This window comes from Dromaius novaehollandiae, chromosome 18, assembly GCF_036370855.1.
Source record: "Dromaius novaehollandiae isolate bDroNov1 chromosome 18, bDroNov1.hap1, whole genome shotgun sequence".
Taxonomy (NCBI): Eukaryota; Metazoa; Chordata; class Aves; order Casuariiformes; family Dromaiidae; genus Dromaius; species Dromaius novaehollandiae.
In genome coordinates, this window is record NC_088115.1 from 8672423 (window position 1) to 8689500 (window position 17078).

The window sequence follows — 17078 nt, forward strand, 5'->3', positions numbered from 1 at the left end:
CCACCACCACCCCCCGCACACGCCCCGCCCGCGGCAGCGCCACGCCCGCGGCGGCGCACGCACACGCGGGGGACGGCGCGGCCCGGGCCCGACCCCCGCGACGGGAGGCGGCGGCGGCGCCCCGCGGCGAGGCCGGTGGGCGCGCGCGGCCCCGGTGCATCACGGTCGCCGCGCGCCGGGGGGAGGGGGGTGCGCGTGGGAGGGGGGAGTCGCTCATCCCGCGCCCCGCCCCCCCGCGGCCCCCCTCCCCCTCCCCGCCGGCCCGCGCCGGCTGCGGCCGGTTCCAGCCGGTGCCGCGCGGGCGGCGGGTCTCCGTGCGCGCGTGCCGCACGCTGTCCGCTGACGTCAGGCGCGTGTTGGCGCGCGGGCGGGCGGGCGCCGGGCGGAGGGCGGCGGCGGGGTGCTCTCGCTACGTACGTGTAGTGCTGCGGCTTCTCGGGCTGCGCCTGCAGCGCGCTGGCGGCGCTCGCCGGCCCGGCCGCGGCGGGGCCGCTCGCCACCGGGCCCTTGGACATGCCTGCTGCCTTCCGCTCCCGCCGCCGCCGCTACCGCCGAGGAGACCTTTATTATTCACTCTGCGCGGTCCGCACGGAGGGCGCCGCGCGCAGGCGCCGCCGCCGCCATTGCCGCCCCGGCGCGCGGGGCGGGGTGGGACTTGTAGTCCCGCCGCGCGCGCGCGCTCCGCCAACCCGGGACGCGGCTGACGCGGGCTTCCGGCGCGGGGAACTACAACTCCCAGCGGCGCCCCGCGGCGGCGGGCCCGGACTTCCTGCCGCGCGGGGCCTGACGGGCGCTGTAGTCCGGGGCGGCGCGCGAGGGCGCCCCCCGGCGGCGGGGCCGAGGCCGAGCGCGGGCAAAGGCCGGATCCTGCCCGCGGCCGGGCCCCATCGACGGGACCGGCCTCGGCGACGGGGCCCGGCTGCCCCGGGGCCGCCTCACCCCAGCGCCTCCGGGCTGGCACAGGCAGAGGAGACCACGGCGGGGAACGGGCGCAGGCTCGGGGGCCCGGCAGCGGCGGCAGGCCGGGACGGAGAGGTTTGCGAGAGGATTAGGGAGTTATTTGTGGCACGCAGAATCACTTCCTTCCTACGCCCCCTCCCCCTTTCCTCTGCCCAGGGGAAAAAAACGTGGATGCTGGAGCACGGCGTCCCAGCCAAAGAGCTATTTTAGTATTGGCATCTCCCGTCGCCGCACGGCTTTCCCCACCCACAGGACGGCATGGTCCAGGAAGTGCCCGGAGCAGCGCTCCAGTCCGCAGCAGCAGGGAGACCCAGAGAGCAGAGTGGGGAGCCTACCTCCGTGTAGGTGACAGGAAACTCTTACGGGTTCTGGGTCATCAGAGGATTGCACACACATGTCATCCTCCCCTGAGAGACAATCCTTCCCTGAAGAAGCAGTCCCAAGGAATCGGCTGAATTCCCATGTGAAGAGCTTCCTCAGCAAAGTAACTTCTCTCTCAGGGGAGGAAATGATATGAGCTTCTTTTAATAGGACTTTGATCTCTCGGGTTCAACACATAAGTGCTTTACCAGCTCACTGGGATACTTCAGTTGTGTGGTAAAGGGCAGCAAGGATTTATAATGCAAACACCTTTTTTTTCTTTTTCAAACGTCATCAGCATGCATGGGTTGAGCAATGTTAATAATAAACTTTTAGGCCTTGTCTTAGTACCGTATGTGTATCAGTGCAACTGTTTTGGTAAGGGAAATAACTTTTTTAATTATGATAATTTACACTGGTTCAGCCTATACTGTGGACAGGTTTTTACCGAGGTAATTTAATAGCTTATTCCCCTGCATTTACAGGAATAAGTCATATGATATCGATACCTTCTTATTAATGTGACGCCCTCCACAGGAGGCTGAAGTACTATAATCATGCAGTTCTTGTTGAAGTAGGACAACTTTTTGTATGTCAATACATGTGTAAGCATTTAAGTTAATATCTACATATACACACATACCTAACATAAAATCACAGTGACTGATGTACCTGCAGAAAGAAACCTCAATTATCAACTATTATCCATGAAAACATTACTTTGTTCACATATGTTAAATACATCTTTGATAACTTCTCTGTAAGGCTTGCATGCTACAATGTTTAGATGGACTTCACATTTTCATTATATAAATGACAATTAGTTATCAGACCATCAGTCATTCTATTCTTGATTGAACAAAATCTTGATCTAATTTTTTTAATATTCAGAAGTAATATTGTGAAAACAGTTGACCTGTCTATTACCCGCCTTTTAAAAATGAGTCAGCAATGAAATAGGAAAGATATCATGTGAGCAGTAAGCTCTGTAGACCACCAATGTGCACTTCATGCCCATGAATTTGGAAACCTCTGATTCAAATCATTGTACACTGACGTCTGCTTGACAGTCTAGTACTGACACTGTCTGTTTCCTCCTCTAGTTCTGTTTTGTTTCACAGTCAGGAAAACTCAGCATATACTCTGCAAAGCAATAGTGAAATGTTTAAGATGTGCCAGGTAAGCGTGCCCAGTTTGTATTTCACTTGTATGTGTCTGCCTGTCTCTGTCAATATACGTGCATTTACTCTCTTCAGCTTTTGTGTCTATGCCTTTCCCTCATCCTCTGTTTTATATAACAGGATGTGCAGCTTTTCTTTAGTCTTAATTCAAAGAGAACAAAAATCGTCAAAAGTATCTCTAAAATTAGAAGCCTAAGCAGTTGTCATTATAAAAACACGGGAGAGGAATTATCTAAGGAGCAGTGCATCTCAACTATTGGTAACAAACACTAAGCACTGGCCTCTTCACATTATTAATAGCATAAAAAATACAGTATATGCAATTATCATCAGGAACATTCAGGTGTCTAGAATTCTTTTTCCTAAACAAGAAGATAGACAGACTAGAAGGGAATTCTTCTTCACTTTAGATCTCAATTTTCCAAAGCATGTAAAATGCAAATGATCGTTAATATATACCTACCAAGTGATTCCATTGATATGCAGCTATTTGTCTCCGATAAATAATTAACATTTTTCTTTACAAGTACCAAAGAGGAATTTAACCTAAAATGAAGATCAGAGGCAGGGGAGATGTATAGAGAGATAATATCCTTACAGCAGACCCTGCCCTGGGACACGTGACAATCCTGTCGCACCATATTGCTGCGCGTTTGCTTGACTTGCCAGGAACAGGCAAAGAAGCAAGACACAAGCTCCGTACGTGCGGAGTCACTGCGCCGCGGCAATCCTCGCAGGACGGCTCGGCCCTTCACGACGGGTGTTGGCCCAAGAGACTTAGCATTTGGGGAGGATGCAAAACCTCATGCTAAGTCTGCTTGATTGCATCTGCGCTCCGGTTTGCAGAGCACACGGATACCTTTAGGAGCAGTTGTTAAGCAGGCATTTACTTGTGTTCAGCGTATGTTCAGCGTGCTACAACTGCGCAGCACTTGGGACCTGTTTTTCCTGATCGTGGTACCCTTCCCATGGGGCAGGGAACTGCCTGCACACCCAGCAGTTGTTACAAATGTAATGAAGTAGTAACACATAGCCATAATTCTTAAGGCACAACTCTTAAGGTAGCAACATCACCAAAAAGACACAGTCTTCCTTTTTACTTAATTGCTATCATCTTTGTAGATGTTTCCAACAGAGAACATGGATTCTAGTTTGCCACTTCCTCCAAAACTTTGTAATAAGCCGTGATGTTTGAGTTTAAAGACAATCCACAAAGTCCTTGGGAGTTTGGTTTTAGTAAGTGGCTAGTGAAAGCGCAGGGGGACACAGCCTCAACCTCGCGAATGCTTTCGAGCTCGCTGTTCAGCAGGACATGCGCACTTCCCCTGGTGACGCTCCCAGTTGGCTCGGATCAATGGTCAAACTCTTCTTGACTTTAGGAGGGTCACAAATCAGTAGGGCTGCCCCAATTAAAAATTACATCCCATGACAAGTGTTTCTAGGCTGGAATATAGCTGTTATAATTAATAAAACAAGACAGGAAACACTACAGGTATATTTATAGCACGTTACCCAATTAAAGGAGGACTATGTTGACCAGATGAGTGCTTTTTTAGGAACACGTAAAAACGATGCCACTTTTTTTTTTTCAGTTCTCACTAGCTAGTGCTCGGGACACTTGCGACCTGAAAAAAACCCACCGCAAAACCGGACGCTACGAAGCGTCGCTTGCGAGAAGCGCGACAGACGCGGCCGCCCGCCAGCCGGGCGCTGAGCGCAGCGTGAAAGCTCCGGCCGGCGCGCCAGGCCCGGGGCGCGCCGGGAGCCCCTTCCCCGAGGGATGCTGCTGCCCACCGCCTGGGCGCCGGGGCCGCCAGGGCCGGAGGGCGAGGTAGGCACGGGCTGCGGCGAGGGGCCGGGGGCCTCGCACCCCCCCGCCCCGGCTCGGCCCCGCGGGCCCCGGCGCCCGGCCCTCCGCGCTGGTGTCCCCCCGCGCAGCCTCCGCCACACGCCCTCCTCCGCGCGTCTCCGCACGAAATGCCAGAAAAGGCGCTTTCTGGCGCGGGGCGCGGGGGGGCCGGACCGGGAGGCGGCGGCGGCCGCGGAGCCCCCCCGCGCCAGCGCCGCCCGCCCGAGGGGAGCCCGGGGGCAGCCCGCCGCCCCGCCGCGCCCCGCCGCCGCTCGCCCCGCTCCTATTGACTTCCCATTGTGGAGCTTTGCAACAAAGGGTAGGATCCAAACCGTGCCCCGTTTCGTCCAATCAGCGCGCAGAGCTCCTGCCCGCCGCTGATTGGCTCCTTCTCGTCTCACAGTGCCCAATCAGACGGCTACTTTAACAACCAATCAGCAGCCGGGCATGTGCCCAATCAGCGCCGAGAAACCGGAGCACGGCCTTTGTGTCTTGTGACGCCACGGCGCCGGCGGAGGTCCCGGCCAATGGAACGGCGCGCTGTTTCCAGGCATTGTGAGGTCACCGCGCCGTGTGCCGCCCCCACTATAAAACGCGGGTCCCCGCGGCGGGGAGGGCGCAGTGAGGGGGTGGTTGGCTCTGGAGCAGGTTGTGGTGGGAACCGCGCAGGCTTCGGCGCGCACGGATACCGGCACCGGCGCTTCCTTCTTCTCCGAAAGGTGAGTGGCGACCGCCGGGCGCGATCGGCAGCGGGCGGCGGTGCTATGTGGCCCTTGGCCGTCTCTTGTCCGCCTTGGCGGACAGGCCGGGCCTTGCCTACGTGCCTGGAGTCACGGCTGCTCCCCCTCCCCCCTCCCCTCCGGGCGGCCTGAGAGGAAGAGGAGGCGGCGTGACTCAGTCCACTTCCCCCGGGGAGGGGAGCGGCCGGGCCGCGCCACGATGCGAAGCGGGGGTGTTGGGGGGGGGGGCCGTGACTCCTCCTCCTCCCGGGGGAGGCCGCTGGCCGCCTGCCTGCCTCGACGGCGGGGGAGGGGGGCAGCCCTCCGGCATCTGCCGCCTCTGGGGCTTGAGGGGATTGTGGTGGGGGAAGGGATCCGGATCCTTATGGCCGGGCCGGGCCAGGCGATCATGCTGCCGCGGGGGTCGGGCGAGCTGGGCCCTGTGTCACGCGTGCCTGTCTCCGTAGGTAAGTGAAGAAAAATGGCCCGTACAAAGCAGACCGCCCGCAAGTCCACTGGGGGGAAGGCTCCGCGCAAGCAGCTGGCCACCAAGGCGGCCCGGAAAAGCGCTCCCTCTACTGGCGGCGTCAAGAAGCCTCACCGCTACAGGTAAGGCCGCTGGGACGGCCTGGCCTGGCCTGGCCCGGCTCGGCTCGGCGCCACCCCCATCCCGGCTCACACCGCTCCCTCCTTCCTCCTCCCAGGCCGGGCACCGTGGCCCTCCGCGAGATCCGCCGTTACCAGAAGTCCACGGAGCTGCTGATCCGCAAGCTGCCCTTCCAGCGGCTGGTCAGGGAAATCGCCCAGGACTTCAAAACAGACTTGAGGTTCCAGAGTGCGGCCATCGGAGCGCTGCAGGTATTGCTGGTGGCCCGCTGGGCCTCGACGCTCGCAGCATGGAGCGTGCTTCCCTGAGGGTTGCTAATGACGTTTCTTCTTGTGCTCTTGAAACAGGAGGCCAGTGAAGCATATCTGGTGGGTCTGTTTGAAGACACAAACCTGTGCGCCATCCATGCCAAGAGAGTCACCATCATGCCCAAAGATATCCAGTTGGCTCGCAGGATACGGGGGGAGAGGGCTTAAGTGAAGGCTGTTTTTATGGTGTTTTGTAGTAAATTCTGTAAAATACTTTGGTTTTAATTTGTGACTTTTTTGTAAGAAATTGTTTATAATATGTTGCATTTGTACTTAAGTCATTCCATCTTTCACTCAGGATGAATGCTAAAAGTGACTGTTCACATAAACCTCAGTGATGTGAGCCTTGTTGCTCAGGAGTGACAAGTTGCTAATATGCAGAAGGGATGGGTGATCTTTCTTGCTTCTCATGCATGTTTCTGTATGTTAATGACTTGTTGGGTAGCTAAACTTGTAAGGTACTAGAATTGATATAAATGTGTACAGGGTCCTTTTGCAATAAAACTGGTTATGACTTGATCCAAGTGTTTAACAATTGGGGCTGTTAGTCTGACCATACATCACTGTGATCAAATGTGGACTTTTTCAGAGGGTGAAACTACAAGTCTTAACCACAGTGTAACTTACAGTTTCCTAAAAACGTAAACCTGGCAGCTATAGAATACACTATGTGCATTTATAATAGCTATTTTATATATTGTAGTGTCAACATTTTTAAATTAAATGTTTTACATTCACATGTGAGGAGTCTTTGTCATTTGGTTTGTATGGGCTTGAAGAAGCGTATTCCTTCTGCTCCAGTATGTTAGCAGTAGCTGCATGTAATACTGGAATGCTTCTGTGGCAACTTAGTCTGCCAACAGAATGGAGAACTTACTAGTGTTGCTCTCTAGGAGTTTTCTTAGTTTGAGTTGTCTCCAGCTAGGCCACTAAGAGCAGAGCTGAACCCTATAGGACAGCTGTGGGGAAAGAGGAGGGATGTTCTGGACAGGCCTAGGTGAGGCAACAATTGTTAAGTGTAAGTGCTTATTGCTTTTAGGGCTGGGCCTAAAGAGCTAGAATTAAGGGTTTTTCTTTTTTTCTCTTAATCATTTTCCTTTCTGTCCTCTTCCTCCCCCCCATTCTTACAAGGTGGGGGAGTTTATTTGAAGTTTCAACTGTTCTGCATGAAACAGGCACGGGCTTTTATTCTGTGTATGTCTATGCTGTGAGGCAACCTCAGGTGCTTAGGCAGTGTGTGTGCAGCTGCTTGTCTGAAACCCTGTCTCCTCTGCATTGCCTGTGTTTCTGTGGGAACTGAACACTGTGGGTATTGTATTAACTTGGTCTTAATCATGTATGGGAAGTACAAGATGGTGTGCACTAATTATACAACCTGAAAGTGTACAGGCTGCTAAGCAAAGCAGAGAGGTTGACTTAGCTCTCAGCAAGATTCTCATTTCCTATCTAAGCTTTTTGACTGAACAGGATTATACTCAGACCTGCACTTCAGACTATTCCTTCAGGCTTTCTGCTAACACAGCTCTGGTTTTCTTAATAGCGCCCCTGGGAACAGCCTTACCTAATTCAGCTGAGGTAAAGGAAAGCTACTCAGACTCCATTTGAAATACAGGTAATTAACATTTAAAGAGCTAGGCCAGCTATCCTCAGTCCTTAAAAAAAACAGGATACACTGGTAAGGCTAAAGCTGGAACAGAAGTAGCATGGGGAAGTAGCTGAAGTTAGTCCATTTTGATTTATTTCAATGAAGTTAAAAGCTCCCTGGGAAAAGTGACTTTTTAGGAAGAAAAAGCAGTAGTTTGTACAAAGGAGAGTGGACACAGTAAGTCAACATTGGCCTTTCTGTGTAATTGTTTAAGACAGGATGCATTTAAAGCACTTCCTTCTACAACAATGTCCTGACAGTAGTTTAAAAATACCAGTTTGTAAGAGTCGGAACCTGCATCTTACTCCAAGACGGCTGCTGTCGGGATCGCTGTGTTTCGGACTAAGGCTGGGCTGTGAACAGGACAGGGTCACCAGAGTGCTGGGAGGCAGCTCACAGCCAGAGCCGCAGCTCTTCCCTTATCAGACAAACCACTCCGTGTGTTTAAATCCTGCAGCTGGAGAAACAAGCACTTACTACCACTCCTACACAATTTCCTCAACACCCTTTCCTACTCTGGTCCCAGAGGTACTCGGAACAAATACACCACCACATTAATACCATCATCACATCTGCCACAAAGCTACTAAAAATACGTTTAAAGTCCAAATCTTGAATCATTTTAAACATGTTTTCTCACTTATAAACCCATAGGGAAAAAGAATTTGTTGCATCTAAATTGTAAACTAAATTGGTTTAAAGGGCTAGATCAAAGTTAGGCAAAGATGATGCTATTACCATCTTTGCAACTTTATTTGACACACTTGAGAGCTGGTTTTGTGTCTTCACTCCAAAACATCTTTCCTGCAAGGCTTCAACAAGCCACTTAGTACCTCTGCGCTATCTGTAAAACATGGGTGACACTTGGATACCTCAAAGGCACCGTGAAGAAATGTGAGTGGCTCAGCTAGCATGCACGGAACCGCAAGATGCGTCGCAGCACTTCCCAGCTACTGGTCTCAAAATATAGTAATAAGGCAGGTACGTCCGGCTGATGGGTACAACCTGTCAAGGAGCCATCTGGCAACAACACCTGTCAGCCCACCGGAAACCTGGGGGTCACTAGTGGCCCGAGGGGCCACGTAATTTGGGAAACACGGCCCAAGATGTATTTAGGCAAGTTAAAAACAGGAATGTCAAGCAATGGAACTTGTTAATGGTCGGTTTGGTTTTAAAGTGCATTAGCAGGCTAGACTCCTGGTGGAAAAGTGTGTTTTAAAATAGCATCCCTCGAAAACAAAGTTTCCTCCAAGTAGTTAGTGGAAACAATGAAACATCTGGGTATGCCTAGAAGCTGTTTCTTAAAATAAAATCATTGTCTAGTGATTCTTAAGAAAAAAAAGAAAAAAGAAAACTTAATAATCCTAACAAAAAAAAATTAAGTTAGAGCTTGCATGTGATCGAATGGAATAGCAATTCTTGGTGTTCCATACTTTTACTGTAATTATATCTGAAGAAATAAAATGTTCCCTTACCAATTCTCTTGATAATTTCCTCACATTCTTGCTCAGAATTTGATTCAAACACTAGACAGTCAAACGTGCTCCCTTCAGGGCTCTCTGGAGAAACGCTAAATATGGAAACACGTACATTAGCAGGCAAAAAGAAATCCAGTACTTAGCAGTGACACTGAAAGCCAGGCAGTGTCTTAGCAGTGTCTTGTAATCACATAAGCAACGGCGCAGCTCGTCTGGATGGACTTCAGTTTTTCCAAGACCCACAGCCCTCAAATCTCGAGGCAAATCTCAACCCTGCCACACATTTGTACCGTGCGCTGGCTAACTCTACTGGCACTGCATCTGCGGGCCAGTCACGCCACGTCCAGCTCAAAGACCTTCAAGGCGGTGAGCAGACAGGTCATTCAGACGCTGCTCTGGTCTTCGCGTGGGACCTCACTTGTGGGGTCAGCGCTGCATCGCGCAAAGAGAGACCGGCAACTCGCCCCTGCTAAATGCAGCCGCTGCTGCCTGCCACTGCACTTTCGTTTCCTCGACACCTGTTTTAGCTCGTGCGTGAATACGCACTCGACAGCCACGCAGTGCCCTGCACTTACACAACACAGAAGGCAAATAAACTGCTGCTGCCCGAGCGGCGTCCCACGCAGGAGATCTCCGGATAGGGGTAGCGGAACAGGACCTACGCAGGGAATTGGAGGAAGAGTGCGTTAGGGCAAGGCTGCAGCGGGCCCGGCTGTGGATCCGGTTCATCCCTAGAGCTGGTCCTGCCACTGAATTTTGAGTCACCAGTTTGTCCTGTACCCGCTCCCACCCGAAGGGCCGCCGCAGCCGGGCCACGTGCCGAGCTCCCCCGCAACTCGCCCGGGCGCTGCCCTGCGCCCACCTCCCCGCACACCGCGGCCGCCTGAACAGCAGGGTCCTGGCCCAGCTGGGAGGCTTTCAGCTGACCTCGGGCATCACTCCCACCTTGGAAGAAGTCTTCTCTTGTACGAGGACTTCCGTTTCCTTCACGTCAAATAAAACCTCCTGAATGGGGAAAAAGAAAAAAAAAAAATCAAAAAAGCCCCGTTCATTGCAGCTTTTAAGCTTTATTTTTAATAAGAACTTTGCAAGAGAGAGTGTGTTGGGAGAGCAGAGGTAATGAATCTCATCTGAAACGCAGTTTTTCAAGGAGTTTCCTGTTCCTCGTGGCAAAATCCACAGATGGAAAGGGGGAGAGGGGCTGCACATCTACAGACTGACTTCTCTGTGCTTCAGATGTGGGTTAAAACAGATGGGAAAGGGTGGAGCGAAAACAGGCGCTGGCCTCTCTTACAAGGATCCGTCCTGCTCCGAGGCAGCTGGATCGGGAGCGGCCGGGGAGGCACGCACGTCCTCCCGGGTCCTCTCCCTCCGGAGAGCTCCCGGCACCCAGTTCGGGGCCGCGCTCTGCTCCATGCGGCCCTTTTGGTCACCATCCAGCACCCTCACGTTTGAGCCTTGCCATGAAGGACCACACGAAGGCTCAAGCAACAGTGACCCGAGCCCAGAAGAGCCTTTGACCCCTGGCCCGGCCTCCCCGTGCTTTTTCACTGCTTTCCTGGGCTTTTTCTTTTTTCCCCCCTTTTTCCATAATGTACTTTCCTATTCTGCCTGCAAAGATGCTTCTAAACAGACAGATCACAAGGGCGAGGGGTGTCAGATACTCAGCCAGGCCAAACAAATCTGGAGCCAGCAAGGGGGGAAAAAAAGAAAAAAAAAAAAGTCACCAGCAGAGTAAATATTTCCCCGCAATTTTCTCACTGAGGTGAGCCCGGCACCGCCGACCGAGACACCAGAGCTCACTGCACAGCAGCACCATGCTCAGATGGTGCCAAGATAGTTATAAATCCACTTGGCGTGGATTTTCCTTTTAGGCAGGTTTCGGTTGCTCTCCGTCTCCCCCTCTGCCCTCCATCCGTACCCGCACACGAGACCACACAGACCTGCTCTGCCCGGGCTCGGTGGACCCAATCGCTCATTATTCAGCTTCCCTATAGCCTTCCACGGGGACACGGCACTTAGGGATGCCGCAGGGCCAGACAGACGTCCTAATCCCTTCCCATGGCGTTCACATGGAAGGGGAGGGTCAGCTCCGACATGAGAATATTAAAAACAACCTGGAGAGGAGACTGGTTTGCCCGGCCTCGTGGCTTGTGGATTTACCAAGCTCCAAGTGCTTTTTTCCCCAGTCCCTGTCCTGACGTTCCCCTGCCCAGGACGGCCAGGTCCCTCCCCTCGCTGCTCTGCCCCAACTTGTCCCCCACCGGCCATCTGGTCCTGTACATCCTGCAACCGCCTGTCCCACTCCTGGGGCTGAAGATGAAGAAATTGGAAATCTGGGACCCCTCGGAGCTAAACCTGCCGCCACCAGCCCCAAAGAGCTGCCGCCCCTCTCAGCACGTCCCCATCGCTCACCCGCGCTGGCAAGCTCCTCTCCAACACGGCGGGGATGCCCTGCTCCAGCACCTCCTTGCTACCGTCCTGGAAAGGGAGCGGGGAGGAGGCAATAACCCCTGAGCACCTAAAGAGAAACTCGGAAGAGACAACTAACCCCCCGGCACGTCCCTGCCCCGTCTCCTCACCTTCCCGACGCCGGTCCGGCCCAGGTACCGCAGGTTATAGAGCAGCCTGGGGAGAAAGGGCTCAGGGCATCAGCGCCAGGGCCCCGCGCATCCTCCCGCTCCGTGCGGGGGGGATGTCCAGGACCCGCCGCCCCCCGGGCCCACGGGGCAGCTTTGGCCTCGCAGCCCCGAGCGGGGTGGGGGAAAGCAGGACAGCGCCAGGGCTGCCCCGACGCCGGGACCCGCAGCCGCTGCCCGCCAGCCCGGGGGCCCCCGCGGCGCCCGCCCTACCTGCCCCCCTGCAGCCGCCGCGGCTCCCGCTCGGCCGCGCGCCGGGGGCCCTGCTGCAGCCGGAAGCCGGGCTCCTTCTCCCTCAGCACCTCCAGGTAGGGCAGCAGGGGCACGAAGAGCCCTCCGTCGTGCCACCGCCACCGCAGCAGGCCCAAGCTCAGCGGCTCGCCCCTCAGCTTCCGCAGCACCGCGCCGGCCTGGGGGGGAGGAAGGCGAGGGGAGGAAGACGCGGGGAGGAAGGCGAGGGGAGGAAGGCGCGGGGAGGAAGGCGCGGGGAGGAAGGCGCCCGCCCTCCCGGGCCCACCCACCTGCCCGCTGTACGCGTTCCTCAGCGAGCAGCCGTTGATCTCGTCGAGGACGTCGCCGGCCAGCACCACCTCGTCCACCTCCGCCTGGCTCTCGGGGAGCACCTCGGTGACGAAGACGCGTCCCTGCACGTACCTGGCGGTACGCCCGAGCCCCGGCTCAGCCTCGGGGGCTGCCCGCCCGCGGGGTCCCCCCAGCCCTTTCGTACCACCATGCTTCGCCGATCCACCAAGGCAGGGAAAAGCGACCCCAGGGACAGGAGCGCCCTACGAGGGGAGAAGCATCCAGCGCGCCGAGACACAGCCCCAGCCCTATCCCCGATGTCCTCGAAGTGGCATTTATCTCCCCCTTTTTGGGGTTTTGAGCGTCTTTGTCTCCAGATGCCAGGAGCACCTCAAACAGCCACGACCCCCCTGAGCCAAGAGGGCGACGGGGGGCTCCTACCTGAGCACCATCCCCAGCGCCCGGCACGGGACCGTCTCGTACGTGATGCACACCTGGAAGAGAGCGGCCGCTCAGCGCGGCCAGGGACGGGGAGGGGGCACGGGGACCCCTCGCCCACGGTCTGGCACTGAAGGAGAAGATGGAGAATCGCTGCCAAATTGGGCCACTGGGAAGCCACAGCCTCTACCCAGGGACGCGCAGCCGGTCCCTGGTCCCACCGATGGGCCCAGCCCAGCTGGCTTTCCACGAAGGCCATTTTTGAACTACACCACCATCCTCATTTGCTGGGTTTCGGCTGGGCTCCGTCTCCGGAAAGACAAATCTGCCGGACAGAAGCGATCCCAGAGCCAGAAGCGACCGCGAGCCTCATAACGTGGCTACAACGCTTCTCCCCCGGGAGACCGCGGCTTCCTCTCCCCACAGCCGCCGTCGTTTCCAGCCCCACTTACTGTCACAGCGCGTTAGTCGGGGACCCGAAACGCGGCCGGTCCAGCTGGGAGCCGTCGCGGTTGGAGACGCCTGAAAGTCGGCGGGGGCCGCAGCTCCGCGGCAGCGCTGCCGCTCAGCCCCTCTGCCCCGCCGGGCATCCAGCGCAGCCGGCCCGCAGCGGGCTGCACGCACAGGCCCCCCCGACGCGACCGCAGCCCCCAGCAACGCGCTGCCTTGCACGGTTTCTTTTCAACCCAGGGCGACAGAAGGGGCTGCTCATTTTTTAAAGACATCAGGGCATTGCTGCTGCTCACGGCCTCTTGGTAGAAGCAAAGCGCAGATATTTAGCGGAGCAAAAAACAAGAACGAAACCGACAGATCCGCACTCTGCTCAGCCCTGAAAAATGGGACTTTGGGGCAAAAAGGAGGAAAGCGACACAGGAAGACGTGGGCGTCAGCGGTCTAGGCCCCGGTCTCAGGCCGGGCAATTGCTCCAAAACAAATTCTTTGTTCTTTTCCTAATTTAAGTGTTCAGCAAGGGCCGACCCGGACGGCAGAAGGACGGATCCCACCCCGGCTCCTGCCCTGCCGACACGCCGGGAGGGAGGAACGAGGCCTTACCGGCAGCAGCCAGCTTTCGTCCAAGAAACTGCAGTTCTGCGAACAAAGAGCGCCGCAGTTGCTCCCCGCGAGGAAGGGAGCAGGACTCGGCGCGAGCGGCTCGGCAGGGCCCCACGGAGCCCCATCAGAGCTGCCGCCAAGGCCGATTTATCACCGTACCTGCAGATCCAGGGAGAAATTCATCTCTGTCACCACCAGCATTAGCGAGAGGAAGGGCTCTGCAGGGGGAGAAGGGGACGGGGACCGAGAGCCGACATTACGGCCAGGCTCCGAGCCAGCGGCTCCGCAAGACCCAAGTCACGGGGATGCAGGAGAGCTCCAAATAACCGAAGCAGTTTTCAGCGTAGCTAATGAGACCCCGGGGTGCAGCCCCCGAGGGGACTCTGCCGGCGCAGTCAGCGCTTGCGGTTATGTGAGAAGGAAAAGATGGAGAACCTGGTTCCCGCGAGCCTCTCTGCGACGCCTCCGACTCGCTGAAGAACCGGCCGGCTGCGAGGTGCCGTCGGGGCAGACGGACAAACCCGCAGCCCGCGATCCCCTCCGGACCATTGCACGGCCTGAACCGAGGCGGCGGCGGAGCAGAGCTGCAGCCTCGCTAGACCCTGTCTTTGCTGGGCCGGGAACGGGGCTCGTAGCAAACACTGCTGACAAGCAACTTTCTCTCCATTTGTCCTCTTAAACGCAAGGCTGCCTGCCCTCTCCTGCGCTAATGTTGCAATTATACCGAAGGATATTGGTAATCTGGTCATGCACTGAGAGCCTGGGGTGATTTATAAGCCATCGAGGTACAATTTTAACATGGGGTTATTTATCATAATCAAAAGATTAAAGGCTTTCAGCCTGTTGCGGTCCCCCACGGAGCGGGGCTGCAGATGGTGCTACACGGTGCATCGAAGGCGACGCAGACACCCACCGAGCCGCAACCCGCCCGGGGCTCGGGCTGCGACGGGCTCCGCAGTGCTGGGGTTTGCTTAAATCAGCACCACAGGAGACACGCAAGAAGCGATTTTCCCGTGATAACGCCGTGATAGCAAGCCAACCTTAGACTGATCCGGTGTTTAAATATCTACATCTCCTTTTCCACCACTGCCGCAGCGTATTTAGATGTCAGCACCTAGTTTGGCTTAGGAAATCGCACCCGACTGTTTCGCTTCCCGCCCTGCGCCAGCACGGTGCCGTAGCACCCGGGACACTCGCTCCGGGGCGGTTTAGGTCCTCGTGAGACTCCTTTGCTTGGATTTAACAGGAGTCGCATGAACCACGGAGCCGGGCGAGAGGACGGTGGGCAAGGACCATGCCCACGGAGGAGGCGCGTGCCTGCAGCCGGGTCCCCACGCTGAGGCTCCACGGTGGCCCTTGGGGACAAGGGACGGCTGGGGACGGCCCTGCCTTCACCCTCCTAAAAACACATTTCACAGGAAAGACTCGGCAGGCTTCTCCCAAATCAGGTACCCGGCACAGTGGCCGAGTAGCCATTTCGGCACGGATCCAGGAGAAAATCCCCGCAGCCCCGCCGGGGCTCGGCTTTCCGACCCAGAGCAAACCCTCCGCTGTCCCAGCTCTGCGGGGCTCCTGGAGACGCTACCGAGCTTTGGAAGACCACTCGCTCTTACCCATGAGGGCTTCGTTGCCGAGGATGGAGTTCGCAGGATCGTAAAACTGAAACACGGGGAAAAGCCACAGTCAAGTCACCGTTTTGCTGTGTCGGACCGCGGAGAGCCGCTCACTCGCCCCCAATACCGTGGCCGGGGCAGAGACAAGGTGACCGGCGCTTGCTAACCCGCGGCCGCGGGAGCCCGGCGCACCTGCAGGAGCCGGGGCGTCCCCGCGAGCTGCCGCACGGCCGCCGCCAGCAGCCGCCCGTTGAGCGCCAGGCGCACGAAGTACCGGCCTCGGCCCTGCGCCGTCAGCACCTTGGCGCAGGCACCGGCCTCCTCCACGCCGAGGGACAGAGCGCTGGGGCTGCCGCAGAGACGAGGAGCGGTTACGGCCTGGAACCCCGCCGCGCCGCCCCGCCGCAGGGGACCCGGCCCGCGCGGGACGCTCGTGTCGCTCACCGGCCGCCGGCGTCCCGCGGCGGCAGCTGCCGCAGCCAGTGCCAGTAGTCGCGTGTCCCCAGGCCCAGCCGCGGCTCTGCGGGAGACAAGCGAGCGCGAGGCCCTTCGCCGTCCCCCCTCCCCGGCGTCCCCCCCGAGCCCTTTCCCTGCCCGCGGCGGCGAGGAGCGGCGCTCACGTCTCAGTCCCCGGCGCAGGACGGTCTCCAGGAGCTGGCAGAAGGGAGCGAGGTGCGGCGAGGCGTCCGTGCAGGGGTCGCGGCCCTCCCGGAGCCGCAGCACGGCGGCTGCGGGGGGGAGGCAGGCTCAGGCCCGGGGGAACGGCTCCGCGCGCGGCCCCAGCCCCCCGGGCCCCCAGAGCCACCAGCAGCCCCCGCTCAAAGGCGGGCACCCGGAGGGAAGCGGGTCCCTCGCGCCCCCAGCCCCCAGCCCCCAGCGAGGGGCCTGGAGGAGGACCGGAGCCTCCTGCACCCACGCTGCCGCCCCGGTGGGCGACCGGAGCACGTAGGCGGCTGCTCGCCCAGGGCGAAATTCAGGGTAAACTTCCTTCCCGCGAGGCACCAGGTGCAGCGAATGCAAACACTGAGTCACGCCGGGCCCCGCCGCGCAAAGCGGGGGCTGCGGGCCGAGGCCCCGCCGGGCGAATCTGGGGCTCGCGGGGCTCCTCGGGTAGCACAGGCCGAGGTCCCGCTGGTTTTAGCTGGGCAGGGAGCTGCTTCCGAGGGCGGCGGGCTGCCAGGGACGCCGGAGAGGAAGGGGCTCCGGGCGAGGAAGGGGCACGGGGGGGACCCTTCCCTCTCCCGCGGGCACCTGAGCATCCCCGGGCGGCTCTAGGGCCTGAAAACCACCGAGGGCAGCGGCCCGGGCGTCACTTCACGGGGGAGAAACCCGACGGCCCACGGAAGCGAGCTGCCGGCGGGGCCTCCCCCTCCGCCCGCCGCGGGATCAGGCGTTTTTCCCCGCTGTCTCACGCCCCGCGGTGCGGGCGCAGGGGCGCAGGGAGCCGCCCCCCCCCCCCCCCGCGGGTGCTCCGCGCCCTCCTCCGCGGGTGCCCCGTCCCCTCCCCGCACCCCCGCGGGCCCCGCTCACCTCGCAGGGCGCCGAGCAGCGGCTCCTTCCCGGCCATGCTCCCCGCGGCTCCCCGCGGCTCCGGGCGGCCCGGCCCCGCCCCGCCCCGCCGGCTCCGCGCAGGGCCCGGCCCGGCCCCGGTGTCGCCCTGATACACACGGACCCCGACGTGCGTCCAGCCGTCCACGGCTGCCCGC

At 58.1% G+C, this 17078-nt stretch overlaps 3 protein-coding genes across 6 annotated transcripts in view; 1 reads left to right on the forward strand and 2 right to left on the reverse strand.

Annotated features, from left to right (window-relative positions):
- UNK (unk zinc finger) overlaps positions 1-704 on the reverse strand; it is a 46082-nt gene extending 45378 nt beyond the window's left edge. For all 4 annotated transcript variants that reach the window (XM_064522579.1, XM_064522581.1, XM_064522580.1 and 1 more), the window contains exon 1: positions 418-704. In XM_064522579.1, the coding sequence (XP_064378649.1) occupies positions 418-515 (98 nt within the window). In that variant the 5' untranslated portion in view covers positions 516-704. The remainder of the gene's footprint in view (positions 1-417) is intronic.
- Positions 705-4935: 4231 nt separating this feature from the next.
- LOC112982565 (histone H3.3A) lies at positions 4936-6723 on the forward strand. Its single transcript, XM_026099055.2, has 4 exons — positions 4936-5069; positions 5537-5678; positions 5774-5927; positions 6024-6723. The coding sequence occupies exons 2-4, from the start codon at positions 5551-5553 to the stop codon at positions 6150-6152; spliced, it is 411 nt and encodes a 136-aa protein (XP_025954840.1). The 5' UTR covers positions 4936-5069; positions 5537-5550; the 3' UTR covers positions 6153-6723.
- Positions 6724-7700: 977 nt separating this feature from the next.
- LOC112982470 (uncharacterized) lies at positions 7701-16991 on the reverse strand. Its single transcript, XM_064522582.1, has 16 exons — positions 16903-16991; positions 15993-16100; positions 15817-15892; positions 15565-15721; positions 15373-15418; positions 13919-13977; positions 13760-13795; positions 12710-12762; positions 12268-12400; positions 11960-12156; positions 11690-11735; positions 11523-11588; positions 10053-10112; positions 9683-9765; positions 9105-9199; positions 7701-8086 (listed from the first exon to the last, which is right to left on the reverse strand). Exons 1-16 carry the CDS (start codon positions 16937-16939, stop codon positions 8052-8054), a joined length of 1287 nt encoding a protein of 428 aa, XP_064378652.1. The 5' UTR covers positions 16940-16991; the 3' UTR covers positions 7701-8051.
- Positions 16992-17078: the final 87 nt, after the last annotated feature.

Excerpts from the sequence above, each read along its gene's own strand:
- LOC112982565 (XM_026099055.2), top strand. The coding sequence starts at position 5,551 with ATGGCCCGTACAAAGCAGACCGCCCGCAAGTCCACTGGGGGGAAGGCT. Across the intron at positions 5,679-5,773 it reads AAGAAGCCTCACCGCTACAG|GCCGGGCACCGTGGCCCTCC; the intron begins GTAAGGCCGCTG and ends TCCTCCTCCCAG. Across the intron at positions 5,928-6,023 it reads CGGCCATCGGAGCGCTGCAG|GAGGCCAGTGAAGCATATCT; the intron begins GTATTGCTGGTG and ends CTCTTGAAACAG.
- LOC112982470 (XM_064522582.1), bottom strand. The coding sequence starts at position 16,939 with ATGGCCGGGAAGGAGCCGCTGCTCGGCGCCCTGCGAG. Across the intron at positions 15,893-15,992 it reads CCTGCGCCGGGGACTGAGAC|AGCCGCGGCTGGGCCTGGGG; the intron begins GTGAGCGCCGCT and ends TGTCTCCCGCAG. Across the intron at positions 13,978-15,372 it reads CGGCAACGAAGCCCTCATGG|AGCCCTTCCTCTCGCTAATG; the intron begins GTAAGAGCGAGT and ends CTCCCCCTGCAG.